The following is a 15,538-nucleotide window of genomic DNA, read 5'->3' as shown; positions in this document are numbered from 1 at the left end:
TTCTTACTTGAAAACTGAAATACTGTTTAAACATTTTTATTACAAATTAATATTTAATTTAATTGTCATTCCGTTATAATAAACTTTTTTTTTTAATTAAAAAAAGATAAAAGAAATCCATATTTAATAAATTTTAGTTAACATTATACTGTATAACATAATATTATTATTATTAAATGATATATTTTTTGTTAGCGATTACACGGTTTTTAAGTCAAAGCGTTAATAATGCATTTGATATTAAAGAGCTTTAAATGTTTAATTAAATTTAATAAAAAAAATATAAATACAAAATATAAATTTCTATTTAGTATTATTTTTTCAGCATAAATATTGTTTTGCTAAATATTTTTTATTTAATAATGCTATTAGTTTTGAACAAACTAATAGCTAATTACAACAACAATAAACTATAGTATATGTAATGTTTTTTTTTTGACATAATCTAATTGTTATTATGTTTATACAATTATATTTATTGATTGTAATTTATAAATAAAAATTGGCTACAAGTTTGGATATGCAATGACTAATGTATGTATTTTTTATATTTTTATTTTCAATCAATTTACCAAATAGTATCCAAAATTATCTTATTTTTTTGGTCAAATAAAATTGGTTTAAAGTTTGGAAAATATATCAAATTGAATGATTGTTTTGTTTTATTTGAATTTGAAACAATTATTTAAAAAAAAACTATTCAATAAAATGTTGTAATAAACTTCAAATAAAACTTATTAATAATCGTTAATACATATATGAATATATATATATAAAAAAATTAAAATAAATAGATTTTACACCAAAAAAAAATTACACATTTCTTATTTAATGGTATTGAAATAATTTATAATTAATATGTTGTTTGTTTAATGTTTTTTTTTAAACAAACAAAAAATATATATCAAAAAAAATTACTATATATTTAATGTAAATAATACAAGAATATTCTGTGCGTAAAAAATATATATTTTTTGTTTATTAATAATACAGTAATAATAATGAAATAAAATTAATTGCAAACCAATGGCCAACAGATGTCGACACAACTTTTGTTTTAAAGCGCCAAATGTATTGTCAAATGAATTGTTTGTTTGATTATTAAAATAAATAAATATTTAATTTAGTTTTGAAATCACATTCAAAGCCAACAAACAAACAAAAAAAACTTTTATTATTATTATTATTAGTAATCAAATCAATAGAAACATCAATTGATAGGACACACGACACGACATCATGAGCTATATTGAAGAAGATGAAGAAGAGGACGAACTGCAGCTGATCCTCGAGGGAAGGGATCACGAGTTTGTCGCCGATGACGACGACAACGACGGCGGCGACGTTGACAATGATTATCGCGAAGAAGACAACAACAGCCGCAAAGAATCTAATCGCCGCCACAAGTCTTCACAACAACACTTACACTATGATGAAGACAACTATACAAAGATCAGATCGTCGGCTAAGAAACCATCAGTTAGTGGATCAAATAAAAGACGTGAAACTAGTAATACAAGTAGTGCCGGTAAAAGTGGTCACAAGAGACAAAAACTGAGTCAAAAATACGATGATTATTCGGAAGAAGATGATGATGGCTATCGTGGTATCGATGAGGCCATCGAAGTTAAAGAAAGACAGCCAAAGAAAGTAATTGCACGACTAAGTGATGATAACGATGGCGGCGGAGACGACAACAATACCGATACGGCAAAAGTCAAGGCAAAAGTTCGGCGAATTGTGACCCAACGGAAACTGATACTCAATGAAAGCAAACTGATGTCAAAAGACGGTATCGCAAGTCTGCCCAAACTGTTTGCCGATTTTAAGTTTGACGGAAAGGGTCACGAATTGAAAGACTTGAATGCAATGATGTTTCAGTTGAACCATTGGGCGCACCGACTCTTTCCGAGCCTAACGTTTGATGACTTTATCGACCGATGCGAACAATTAGGACACAAGAAGGCGCTCAAGAATTATATTTACAGAATTCGAACCGATATGTCTGTGGATTCGATGGACATTGTCGTCAATAAGGACGACGACGACGATAATAACTTGTCTGACGCCGACAACAATGCCTTTGCCAAAGACTTTGATGCGATTATTGGCAATACGGTGGCCACAAATCCGGTGAAATACGCGAACACGACATCGTTGATGACGACATCCATTGAAAAAGTTGTCGATTCAAATATGGACGACAACATGAGTGATATCAGCGACTTTTACGATATTCCTCGACAGTTCAAAACTAATGACAATATTATGCCAACCGATGAGTTTAGTGTAGAGAAAAAATCAATTGACGACAAACTGTCGGAAATCAATGACGATAACAACAGCGATGATAATTTACAAGAAGTTAAGAATGAAAAAGTAACACAAAATAATGACACAAATAAAGACAATGGTTTGATAGTGAATGAAAAGAGTGAAATAGTGACACAAAATGATGATAACAATGAAGACAATGATTTAGTAATGAATGAAAAGATTGAAATTGAGACACAAAATGATGGTAATAATGAAGAGAACGATATAGTTATGAATAAAAATATTGAAATTGAGACACAAAATGATGATAATATTGAAGACAATGATTTAGTAATGAATAAAAAGATTGAAATTGAGACACAAAATGATGGCAAAAATGAAGAGAACGATATAGTTATGAATAAAAATATTGAAATTGAGACACAAAATGATGGCAACAATGATATAGTAGTGATGAATGATAAGCAAAAAATTTCAGATAACGATAACAATTCGGATAATGAAGATATAAGTGAAGAGGAACTGCTCAAAGAAATCAATTCAGATTCAGATGATTGAATGTTACGATTATTTTATTAATTATTTAATTTGATTGTGTAAACCATATAATTTATACTAATAACTATAATTTTTTTTATATACATATTTATATTACAAATAAACAAAAAATGTTTAATTCATTTAAATATCGTCGTCGAGGCCTTCAATGTCTTCTTCATCGCCATCGATGGCCTTCCAGAAGGCAATAGTCATATCTTCGGCAAACTTTTTTCGATCCGTTTCACTCAATTGTGAGGCTTTTACTAAAAAAAATGAAGAAAACAAAAAAATTATGTAAAATAATGATATATTTATTAAATTTACAAAACAATAGTTAATGAAACAAAAATTTGAAATACCTTTCATATCATTAAACTTTGCAAACAAATTGCTAAAACATTGCATATCGTTGTCAACTAATCCAAAATTGTCATCAATTTTCAATGGACTATCACTATCATCAGTGATAATACCAGTAACTTCTTTGTCCAATAAGTCTTTGAATTTGTCGGACGGTTTGTACTGTGGACTGGCTTTCAGCGAACTGTATGGCCAGGTGTGCGCATGAATGGCTTGTGTTATGCGAACAATACCGTCCTCTTGTTTACCGAACGGTTCTAACCGACCATCATCTGCATCGGTGTCGTTATCATCGTCATCATCATCAGTGTTTGGATTCAAATCGACTAATTCAAACTCGTTGTCCAAACACCACTTCATAAGTTTATCACTACTATTGCCTACAAATAAAATGTAATTGAATTTCACCATAAATTTTGTTGATTTGAAGAAGACTTACCACAATTGTAATCAATTGAATTGCAAACCAATAATTTGATTTCGTTGTTAAACTGATCGATAAATGATTGCCACGACTGTAGGACATCAAAACAGGTGTCATCCTATTCAGTAGTAATAGTAGAAGTAGTCAAAGATAATAATAATTAGTAATTATCATTAGATCCAAACACAACATAATGGTTAAGACAATTACATGATCAAAGTCATAGTAAACGATGACTCCTTCGACACAATCGGCAAATTTCTGATTAATCAGATGTTTGTCGACGATGTCAAACAAGTGGACATTTGCCGAGTAGTACTTGTTGTCAATGCGGACACCGTAGCCGTGGATGTCGTTTAGTTGTCGTCGTTGATCAGCTGAGGCGTCGGCGCCAAAGTTGATGGATTTGGCCACATATTGGCCATCATTATCGCCATTCAATTGTTTTAATATGTCTGTGGATATCATTATCAAACAAAATAAAGATCAGATGTAAGTTGTTGTTGTTTACTACCAATCACCAACTACCAGTTAGTTAGTGCCGCCCCCTTACCATTGATGAAGCCGTGTGTCGGTGTGATCTGCGGACAACAGTTGACAACCAACAGGCCTTGAATGTTGTTGTTGTCGTCGTCCATACCTAATGGGGATCAGCTGTTGTCGGTGTATATGTATAATGTATGTGAGGACCGGTTTTGGTGTTGTCGATGATGATGATGAACACCTGGTGTCAAAAGACTTGCACAGCACAGGTAAGTATAGAGGGAATAGATATTATATGTAAACTATAGCCAGTGATGGTTGTAATGCCTGCTATTGACTGACTGACTGTATTACTGTAGGTATGTGTGTATATGTATTGTATGAGTCATGTTATGCAACACTAATGCCAATAGCTTTTAATGTTTAATAGTGTTTATAATACACACATAAAAGCCTCTCTTAAATATAAAACATTGCAAACACATAACTATTGGAAACAACACAACATTAAAGGCATTATTATTATTATTATATGTTGTTATACTGTATTGCATTGAATTCAATGATAGGGAGAGAGAGAGAGAGAGAGAGAGAGAGAGAGAGAGAGAGATAAGCTCCGGGACTACAGTAACCAAAACTAGTTGCCAGTCCTCCTCGTCAGTGAAAAAAATACATATATATACAAAAAAGTGCCACAAATTAGTTGGTTATATGTTATTGAACTGAAAACTCCTTCACTCTATACAGTATTAGTGTTGTGTATGTATGTGTGTGTCGACTATAATATGTTAACAATCGCTGGTTTCGCTTCAATCGCTGTGTCTTTTATTTAAAAATAAAAATCATACCATTAAAGCAAAGCAACAGAAGAAAAAAAAGTAAAAAGTCTTAATAGTTGTTTGTCTGACGGATAAAGTCTGTGCACATCACAGGCCTGTGCTCTCTCTCCTCGGAGAACGACTCACTCTCTCAGTCACTCACTTACCCTCTCTCTCGACTCTCTCGCTCTTACACTCCTCTCCTCTCAAGAGAGTTTGACAGCGATATCTCTTTTTAATAACGAAAAAAAAACGATATGTCGAGGAATGTCAAGTCGATGGCAGTCTGACAGAAGTGACGGATCAGTCCAGTAGTCGTCGGGACAACAGTTGTTTGAATTTATTTATTTATTTTATTTAATGACAATCGCGACGACATTGGATTCATTGGTGAACGACGACGACAACGACTGACTCCTTGGAGACCAACTCTTGTGTTTTATTTATTTATATAATAATAATAATAATATATCGCATGTGTTGTAATCACTCGCAACCTTCTCATTGCATCAATGAATACAATATGTGAACCATTGCTGCCATTTGTTTCGTAAACTATTTTTTTATTGTTATTATTATTATTGGTGTCCATTGAGTGCTAATCTACCGGCAAAACTATGATGAAGACATTGGACCAGCGTTTCATTGACCGGTTCGACACATTTGAGGTGATCGGCAGGTATGTCATGTTTATGTGGTGGGGATATATATCATGAACTTAAACCCACACTTTTTTTTTGCTAACTAACCCATAGATATATATCTATCTATCAATTTATTTTGATTGTATATATAATTAGTTTGAATTTGAATAATAAAACCATTCAGATTTGTATCTGAAAATCATTGATACAAAACATATGCTAATATAACAGTAGTAATGAATGTCATTATTATATGTTTATAACTTATAAGTAATCAATAAGAATATTCTGTCATTTGTTTGTTGTATTGATTTTTTGTCGATTTTAATTAAACATTTAAAATACAAATTAATTTATTTTTAGTTACTAATTGTTTGTTTGTTTGTTTGTTAGTTTTGATGTTTTTATTTATTTATACATAATTAGTTAAAATTGGTAGTTTATTTAATCTATTAGTATAATAAAACTTTGTTGTTGTTGTTGCAATTGTAAATATAATAATTAACAATTGAAACATTTGTGTACTAAATTAAATTACTTTATTGTTTGGTACAGGTATATAACTTATATAAATTTATATATATATATATACATTGTACAGTATATACATTGTATAAAGTAATCCAATTTATAGTCCATTAATACTAAATTTATTTATAGATACAATACAATAACACACTGGGATATAATATTTATTTTTTTCAATGAATGATTGTTTCGGTAGTTATTTTTTTCGGTTAAAATTTTGCAATTCATTGCATTATATAACTTATATTGTATATAAATTGTTTGTTTATTTATTTATGTTGTATTAATATTGTATATTAATAATAATAATACATAATAAAAAATAATAATTGAAAAAAATTATGAAAAGTCATAATTTAACAGTCGATGTGTCAAAAAAATAAGGAAATATGCTGTTATTATGAATGCAATTAAATTATAATAGATTGTATTGTAGTTTTCACCGTTGGATATCTTAATATGATCTCCAAGTTTTTCTGGGTAAACAATACAAACAAATATACAGTAAATATATATATATATAAACTTATTATATTATACTATATAGTATATGAAATTTATATTATATGAATCTGACCTCTTATTAATTCATATATGGCTCTCTCTCTCTCTCTCTCTCTCTCTCTCTCTATCAACTAATTATCTATTATATCTCTTCCACGTATTGTTGTTATTAAATAAAGAAATAATTTTTTTTTTTAAAACGACTGCTAACCGAGCAATGTATTTCAAAAAAAAAATTATTGTATAACCGTATTTGACGTGATTTTTTAAAAAGGGGGTATCAAATCATGAAAAACTTGGGGCCAATGGATAGCATGTAATTGTATATAAATATATATACTGTATATAAAGTTTATATAAAAATATTTAGTCATTCAATAATATTATTATTGTCCCAATTTTGGATTTTATAATTTTTTTTCTTAAAACAACACACACACACACACACACACACACACACACACACACACACACACACACTCATACATACATACAAAATATTAATCAATGGAAACAAGCATTTCGTGAATTATTTGATCATTTTGTTGTTGTTTTTATGAAACGCTTTGTATATATATATATATATATATATATATATATATATATATATATATACCGTACACACAATATATATGTGCAAAGTTTTGAAAACCATATATAAAATAATAATAACAATAAAAAAGTATTATATAATAATCAAAACATTCAATGCCTTTTCGTGTAAATATATCATCAAATCAAACAAATTTTAAGGTTTTTAGTTCTCACACCACATACACACACAAACACACTATATATCTAAACAATTCACATAATTATTGTTTTATATATTTTTATAATAATTTTGGTCCTATTTTTTAAATGAAACAAAAAAATGAAAAATTATTATCCAAAAAAAATAAATAAATAATAATTGTATAATAATTTTAAAATAACAAAAGCCCGTGACTGTAAAAAACTTATTATTTTTTATATTATTTAGTTATTTATTTGTTTTTTTTATATTAATAATATTTTAGATATTTGTTTTAGATAACTCTGGCAATATAGAATTGTGAAATAATTTTTTATGGTTATTTATTATTATTATTATTATTATTATAATTATTATTATTATATAGTTGATATTGACATTTGAAATATTGAGTGATTATATATATATATATATTTTGTTTTCATTTCATTTCATTTGAAGATTTATATCAAAACACAGTATATTACAGTACAGTAGGAATCGGTTGGTTTAAAATACATAAATCTTAAATTACATGTGACATTGAAATATGATTTTTTACATGTTTTTGAAATGTTTTCAAAAAAAATTGATGTATTTGGGAGAAATAAAAAATATTATATTTGAAATAAAATATTTATGAAAAAAAATATTTAAAAAATAAATAAAAATAATAAGTAAAATAAATATATGATTTAAAGTTTTAATAAGTACAGTAAGTACAATATGTATATACTGTACCAATATATGAAAAAAAATTATTGTATATTCAGTTCATTAAATTTCACGGAATGTATTTGAAAAAAAAATTATGTTTAATTTATTTTTTTATCAAATCAAATAAATAAATAATTAATAAATAATAATTAGTTAGAAAAAAACGATGGGAGAAAAATATGATTAATTTATTGATTGTTTAATAAGTTTTGGTAATTATAAAGTAATAATAATAATAATAATAATAAATGATAAAACAATATTAGACACGAAAACATTTTTTGAACGACAGGTGATAATTGATAGGGAAGTGATTTGTGTGAAACAAATTGAATGAGACATCAAAATATGAAATTTTTGTTTTTTTTTCAATAAGTCTTTTTATAAAAACATTTTTTTCAAAAGTTGAGATAAACAATTCATTTTAATTAAACATATACTGTATATAAATTTATATATATATATATGTGTGTCTTAAATATCAAATGAGTTAGCAAAAAAAAAATTCAATTCAAATCTACTGAACTATTATATGTTTTTTAAAGACAAAACTACTTTTACTGTATATAATACTCATTGTTGTTGTAATATATTTAATTAGCTTTTAATGTTTACGGGAAATGGATGGCTAAATGATATGATACTGTATGATAAATATTATATATATATATACAAAAAAATTAATTTGCCATTAGATTACATAAATCTATGTGTGAGAGAGAAAGAGAGATTATAATTCAATTTATTTAATTATATATATTTAATATAAATTATATTAATAATAATATACAGTATATATACTGTATTTATACAGTGTTGGCATTATAAAACTGTAGTACTATTTAATATATGATAATATAAGTAAATTACAATAGTTTAAAAGAAAATAATTTCATTTTATTATATATTAAAATACTATTTATTTTATTTTATTTTAATTTATTTTTTTTTGGTTGGTATAAACTTCCTTCGAAATTTACATTTTTGTTTAATTTAATAATTTATGACAATTTTATTTAAAATTTATTTTTAAAAAAAAATAAAACAAAAACCACTGTATTTTTCTAAACGCATATTATATGAAAATTATTGTTACTTTTTTTCTCCAAATTATAGCATTGAAGTAAAATATATTATTTTATTATATATATATTTTTTTTGAAAAATTCAAGCACAAAATAGACAGAGATTTATATGAGTTGTCAATTTGAATAAAATATTGTTTTTTGTTTTTTTTCTTGAAAAAATTATTTAACAAAGATTAAAATAATAGAATATTTTAAACAAAATTTTAAAAACAATTTATTATATTATTTCTAATTTTATTAATATCATTGATGAATATTTAGCGCTGCCTTTAGGGCATTGAAGTTGTTTTTTTTATAGATTATGAAAGAGACATAAAACTCATTATTATTATTGTTATTATGATTATAATAATTGTTAAGATTGTTATAAATTGTTTTATTGTTGTTTGCATTTTTTGGTTACTTAAAAATTAAGACATATTTAGTATGTAAATACTGTTTTAGAATTTATTTAAAATAAAAAAAATCATTTAACAAAAATTTAAATATATTTTATTATAGAATTATTATTATTTTTTCTCTTTTGTGATTAATTTCTATTCATCAAATGTCGTGTAATTATAATAACCTATTGTTTGCTAAAAAAATTAGTTTTGTTTTATTGCTTAATATTATTATTATTATTATAAATGTTGTCTTTTTGTTTTATTTTATTTTACTATTATTATTATTATTATTTGTCTTATTATTGTTATGATTAATATTACTATTTAAATAAAATTAAGAGAAAACACACATTTCATTTGTATTCAAAAATGTTTTATAATCTTAATTTATTTTAATCACATTTATATATATTTTTTTTAATTGGAGAGTTAATCTTTTTATTATTATTATTATTTTGTTAGGAAAGTGATGTGAAATTTTTAAAATAAGAGAAAACCATTTAATAAAAATTAAAAACTTAAATGTAATTATATTACTAAAAATACATTTTACAACAACATTAAAAACAAATAAACAAACTAAACAATCATGTGTTACAAACGGATTTTTTTAAAAATTAAAAATAAAATAAATTAATTTTTTTTTATATTATGTCAAATATAAAAAACAATTTTTGAAACAATTTTTTTTTGCATTGGATAACCTATTTTTTATATTATTTCATGTGTTTTACTTATTAAAAAAAAGTGATTTACAATTATTTATTATTTAATTTTTTTTTGTTACAAATTTAATTTTATGAATATTTTTTTTTTGTTTTTAGCGGTAAGTTTGCAACAGTCCGTCGGTGTGTGGAAAGGGAGACAAACAATGAATTTGCGGCTAAATTCATACGCAAACGGAGTTCAACCGGAAGAATGGGTCAGACGGTGGACGATATTAACCGAGAGATTGATTTATTGCGACAAATAAACCACAAAAATATCATCAAACTGTACGATGTGTTTGATTGTGGCAATGAAGTGATCATTGTCTTAGAGTTGTTAGTATTTGTTTTTGTTAAAACAAAAAATAAATAAATAATAATTAATTTTTAAAACTAATTTTTTAAAATTTTATTTTTCAAAGAGTCAAAGGCGGAGAACTGTTTGACTTAATCAGTGAAAAGGGTGTCTTAGCTGAAGACGAGGCCATCCATTATATCCGACAGATATTGATGGCTATCAAGCATTTGCACGACAAGAGTATTGTTCACTTGGATCTGAAACCGGAGAATATTCTGCTGAGAGATAAAACTACTAAACAAATCAAATTAATTGATTTCGGAATTTCCCGAAAAATTATAAATGATTGCGAAGTTAAAGGATTGTACGGAACGCCAGAGTTTGTCGGTAATTGAAATACTAATACAACAGTATATATATATATATATATATATATATACATAAAATATAAACAGTATTTGTGGGATAAATAAAATGTGTTTTAATATATTTATTATTAAATAAATATTTAATTAATATATATTTTTAGAAAAATTCTATAGTATTTAGGTTATATATATACAGTATATATATATATAATATAAATTTACTATTAAAAAGTGTACATTATATTTAGATTGGATATAAAGTTATATCTTAATAGTAATTTAATAATAATAATTTGGTCTTAATATGAAATATCATATTTTAATATTTTTTTTGGATCTTAAAATAAAATATCATATTTAATAATTTTGATAGCAAAAATTAATGAGATATAATACAATAAAAATAAAAATAAATTCACCAGTAATTAAATTTAATAGTTAATTATTAATTATTTTTTTTGTTTGTTTTGTTATTGTTGTTATATTGTAAAATATAATGTATATGCATGATTAATTAATTATAAACTGATTATTATTATTTTTTTTGTTATTATGTTTAAAGATATAATTATTTAAATTTACAAATTTTATCCAATTTTAATCTATAATTTTTTTTCATTGATGTGATGTTAATAAATGAATATTAGGTTTTTATTTTAAAAACATATTGTTATTTTACAAATACTGTTTAATTTTTTATATGTATATAATATTTTTTTTAAAGAAGTGTTTATAATTTATGCAAAAAATACACTTAAAATCGTGTGATAAAAGTGAGAGAAAACTTCAATGTGTTGAAAACAATTTTGAAATTTATTATTATTATTATTATTATTGTATTTTTAAAAATTTATATAATTTAAATATAAATATATACTATATATATATTTATAATGACCTTTAAAAATAATTAATGATTATGTATTATTTTATTATCTCACATATTTATAATCAAATATTTTTCGTTTTGTTTAAAACTTACAAATTTAGGACGGAATTTATTAATATATATATATATATATAATAAATATTTTTCTAAATTATTAAACTAACATAAATATAAATAAAACGCTATTATATCATATATATATATTAGTTTAATAATTTGGTAAAATATTTATCATAAATAATAATATATTTACTAAATATAGAGTACAATGATATATATAAAAAAAATAATTTGAATTTATAATTATAAAATTACAATACAAATATAATTTAATTAATGTATTCCTATATTTTTTTCACACATTTATATTTGTTGACAGCACCAGAAATAATTAATTATGAATCGGTAAACACTGGGACAGACATGTGGGCAATCGGGTGTATCTCATATATATTGTAAGTGATTCAGTAGTATATAGATATACCGTATATGTAATGTTATGAATAATTTATTAAATTATTAGACATAAAACTAATATAATTTTTTTTTAAAATAAGTAATAATATATTTTATATAAAAAATTAAATGTCTATTTATTTAAATTGATTGATTGCACCGGTAGGTTGAGCGGCGCCTCACCATTTCTGGGCGACACCAAACAGGAGACATTTGTCAACATTACGGCCGTCGACTATCAATTTGATGACCAATACTTTGCCGATATTAGCCAATTAGCCAAAGATTTTATATCGGGATTATTAATCAAAAATTCAAAGTATATTCATAACACAAAAAAATTATTAAAAAAAACTATTTAAATGCATAATTTATTTCATACAAGTTTTATATTTACGATATAATAATAATATAATTTTATTATTATAGATAATAATTAAAAATAATTGTTTTTTTAATTATTAATCTATTTCTATTTATAATAATTAATTTTTTAAAATTAATTATATTTTTGTATCTTTGTTGTTGTTGTCTATTACAGAAAAAGACTATCAGTTGATGATTGTCTAAATCATAAATGGATCCAATTATCATCAATGGGTTACCAACAAAATCATAGTATTGACATTGATATTGATAAATTTATTACATGTAATAATAATATTAACAATCATCATAATCATTGCCATAATGTTACAAATAATGAATTTATTAATACAATTGCTAGAAATCATTGGAAGGTATTATTGCTATTAATGTTATTTATAAATAAATTATAAAATTTTATAATTGTTATTAAAATTATTAATATTATTATTAATTAATTATTTTAGAGAGCCATCGGTTCTGTTATCATATGTTATCGATTAGTAAAAAAATTCAAAGAAAATCTAAGTCAACATAAACTCAGTTCAACTACTATTGAATCGCCTGAACATCGATACAGCGATATATTTGAGGTTTACTTTTATTTTTCATATTATTATAATTTATAATAAAAAAATAAATTTATTATATATATATATATATATATTGTAAATAGCATTTAATTTGTCTTATTTTAAAATTATTTTTTAAAAAGTTTTATATATTTATAAATAACCATAAATATATTACAAAAAAATTATTTTGGGAATAATATAAATTATATTTGATTGATGTAAAATTATATTATTTTTTATTGCGATTAAATTGCTATTAATATAATATATTATATACAGACAAATAGAAAAATTATTTATGCTATTTTAAAAAAAGCGTATCATTTATATATGTTTTCAAGATATTAATAATATCGCTTAATAATCAAAACATACATATATAATAATAATAATAATACAATGAATAATATATATATATATATTTGTATATTATTACATACATACAAATAAATATACATAACTTTATAATTAATGGATTGTTACAATTATATGCATTTATTTTGTTTGTTTGTTTTTTGAAACCTTGCTATCAAAAGATAAAACAAAAATTTTATCGCAGACCTGATTATTATAAATATTAATAATAATAATAATAATAACAAAAATATTATTTAAATTAATATTAATAGCTGTGCTCTCATTTCTCTCTCTCTCTCTCCTGGAGAACCGGTTTCCGGTTATATATTATATATATATATTATATATACCTATTGGTGCTAAAGACATGATTTTATTTATTTATTTATTTTTCTGATTCACTTTCTATTGAATTTTAATAATACACTTACATTTTGAATACCAAAAAAAAGAGGAATGAATTTTTTTTCATATATATATAGATTAATAATACAGTGTAACATATGGGGTATTGAAGCAATCAGTGTTATATAAAATATTATACAGTGATAAATAAAAAAAACTATATTTGATATCTATTAGCATATATTCAGTCAAATAGATATTTAATTGCACAGGAAATTAATAACTGTGATAAATATGTATTTATTATTTTTATTACGTCTATTACTACTACTACCTAACTATAAATATTTTTGTTATATTATTTCAAATTATATGAATAAAAATAGACATTCTTTGTCTGGTATTATTAATTATTATTATTATTTTTTTTGATTAATACATATTTGAAACTTAAATATCATATTGAATGCTACATTTTTTTGTGGTGACATAAAAAAAAGGTTTACAAATTTAATTAATAATAATCACAATAGAGAACAAATAAAATATTGCACTTTTACTATTTATAGAAATGTAATATTATAATATTAATGGTACAATAGTAATGTTTTATATGACAATGATAAAAAAATATTATGAAATACTGTTTAAATAATATAATTTATTAATAGTTAAATTATATTGAGAGAGAAAACATATATGAATCAATAATTTTTTTTAACGACTACATAATGATTTATTAACTAATAATTATTATGTTTATTAATACATACATAACATACTGTAGATGACAATGCTTAACATATTTAGCATAATTAGCATAAAAATTTACTGTATATACATATATACAGTTTATATATACGGTATATAAAATTATGATATACAAAAAAAATTGTTTAGTTATATAAACATTAACTTTTATTGATTAGTATTATATGAGAGAATAATATAAATGATGATTTATCGACAAAATTTATTATATTAATGTTTTATATATATTTCTAAAATAAATTTTTTATATTTAAAATTGCAATTGCTTTATAATTTTTTTTTTGAGTTTTATTTTGATGAAAAACAAATATATAAATAATGAAACTAATAATTTCATTATGTTATTAAATTACAACAATAATAATAATTAATAAATATAATTATTTTTATTTTTGAAAAAAACCATATGAACCGCTAAAGTGGTGGATGCTATGCCAACAACACATTATTATTAGTTTTTTCATATCAAAACAAAAAAATTAATATCCCTTTTAAATATAAATGTTATGCCGGTGCTGATGATTGGGCGCCTGTATGTACAGTATAATAGTATATACTGTAATATACTGTATATACAGTATTAATATATATATATATATATCTAATATAATTAACTTGATCACTGGCCTGAATCTTGTATAATATCTTATGGGCTTTAATATTGAGGTCAGGTTTTCCAGCAAAAATTGTGTATTGTTTTTCTGCAGGGAAAGGTACTCTCTCTCTCTCTCTCTCTCTCTCTCTCTCTCTCTCTCTCTCTCTCTCTCTCTCTCTCTCTCTCTCTCGTCAGTCAATAGTTGTCAGGCATTCATATAATATAATATTAATTTCATATCATATATATATATACTGTATATATTGTACAGTACTCTAATAAAAGTACTGATTCTTGAAACAACTTTAC

General features: G+C 23.7%; 3 protein-coding genes across 3 annotated transcripts; 2 read left to right on the top strand and 1 right to left on the bottom strand.

The window, feature by feature from the left end:
* Positions 1 to 1,201: 1,201 nt before the first annotated feature.
* LOC128957412 (protein PFC0760c-like) lies at positions 1,202 to 2,872 on the top strand. Its single transcript, XM_054303160.1, has one exon. The coding sequence runs from the start codon at positions 1,240 to 1,242 to the stop codon at positions 2,833 to 2,835; it is 1,596 nt and encodes a 531-aa protein (XP_054159135.1). The 5' UTR covers positions 1,202 to 1,239; the 3' UTR covers positions 2,836 to 2,872.
* An 86-nt stretch (positions 2,873 to 2,958) lies between these two features.
* LOC128957413 (alpha- and gamma-adaptin-binding protein p34-like) lies at positions 2,959 to 4,482 on the bottom strand. The gene is made up of 5 exons (XM_054303162.1): positions 4,155 to 4,482; positions 3,812 to 4,056; positions 3,617 to 3,719; positions 3,177 to 3,557; positions 2,959 to 3,080 (listed from the first exon to the last, which is right to left on the bottom strand). The coding sequence occupies exons 1-5, from the start codon at positions 4,237 to 4,239 to the stop codon at positions 2,959 to 2,961; spliced, it is 936 nt and encodes a 311-aa protein (XP_054159137.1). The 5' UTR covers positions 4,240 to 4,482.
* A 964-nt stretch (positions 4,483 to 5,446) lies between these two features.
* LOC128957755 (death-associated protein kinase 2-like) lies at positions 5,447 to 14,273 on the top strand. The gene is made up of 8 exons (XM_054303568.1): positions 5,447 to 5,581; positions 10,327 to 10,545; positions 10,632 to 10,894; positions 12,144 to 12,219; positions 12,387 to 12,539; positions 12,762 to 12,960; positions 13,054 to 13,179; positions 14,250 to 14,273. Exons 1-8 carry the CDS (start codon positions 5,520 to 5,522, stop codon positions 14,271 to 14,273), a joined length of 1,122 nt encoding a protein of 373 aa, XP_054159543.1. The 5' UTR covers positions 5,447 to 5,519.
* The last annotated feature ends 1,265 nt before the right edge of the window (positions 14,274 to 15,538 follow it).

The sequence above is a fragment of the Oppia nitens genome, unplaced genomic scaffold, assembly GCF_028296485.1.
Source record: "Oppia nitens isolate AA-2021 unplaced genomic scaffold, nextdenovo-longstitch-racon4-pilon3 scaffold3_pilon_pilon_pilon, whole genome shotgun sequence".
NCBI lineage: Eukaryota > Metazoa > Arthropoda > Arachnida > Sarcoptiformes > Oppiidae > Oppia > Oppia nitens.
Note: the sequence above shows the minus strand (reverse complement) of the source record. Positions and strands in the feature narration are given on the sequence as shown.

What these genes read in the sequence shown, in the direction of transcription:
- LOC128957412 (XM_054303160.1), top strand. Translation starts at nt 1,240, where the DNA reads ATGAGCTATATTGAAGAAGATGAAGAAGAGGACGAACTGCAGCTGATC.
- LOC128957413 (XM_054303162.1), bottom strand. Translation starts at nt 4,239, where the DNA reads ATGGACGACGACAACAACAACATTCAAGGCCTGTTGGTTGTCAACTGT. An exon ending in TTTACTATGACTTTGATCAT is followed by an intron (nt 3,720 to 3,811) that starts GTAATTGTCTTA and finishes ACTACTGAATAG; the next exon opens with GATGACACCTGTTTTGATGT. An exon ending in AAAGTTTAATGATATGAAAG is followed by an intron (nt 3,081 to 3,176) that starts GTATTTCAAATT and finishes CATTTTTTTTAG; the next exon opens with TAAAAGCCTCACAATTGAGT.
- LOC128957755 (XM_054303568.1), top strand. Translation starts at nt 5,520, where the DNA reads ATGATGAAGACATTGGACCAGCGTTTCATTGACCGGTTCGACACATTT. An exon ending in ACATTTGAGGTGATCGGCAG is followed by an intron (nt 5,582 to 10,326) that starts GTATGTCATGTT and finishes TTTTGTTTTTAG; the next exon opens with CGGTAAGTTTGCAACAGTCC. An exon ending in TTATTAATCAAAAATTCAAA is followed by an intron (nt 12,540 to 12,761) that starts GTATATTCATAA and finishes TGTCTATTACAG; the next exon opens with AAAAAGACTATCAGTTGATG.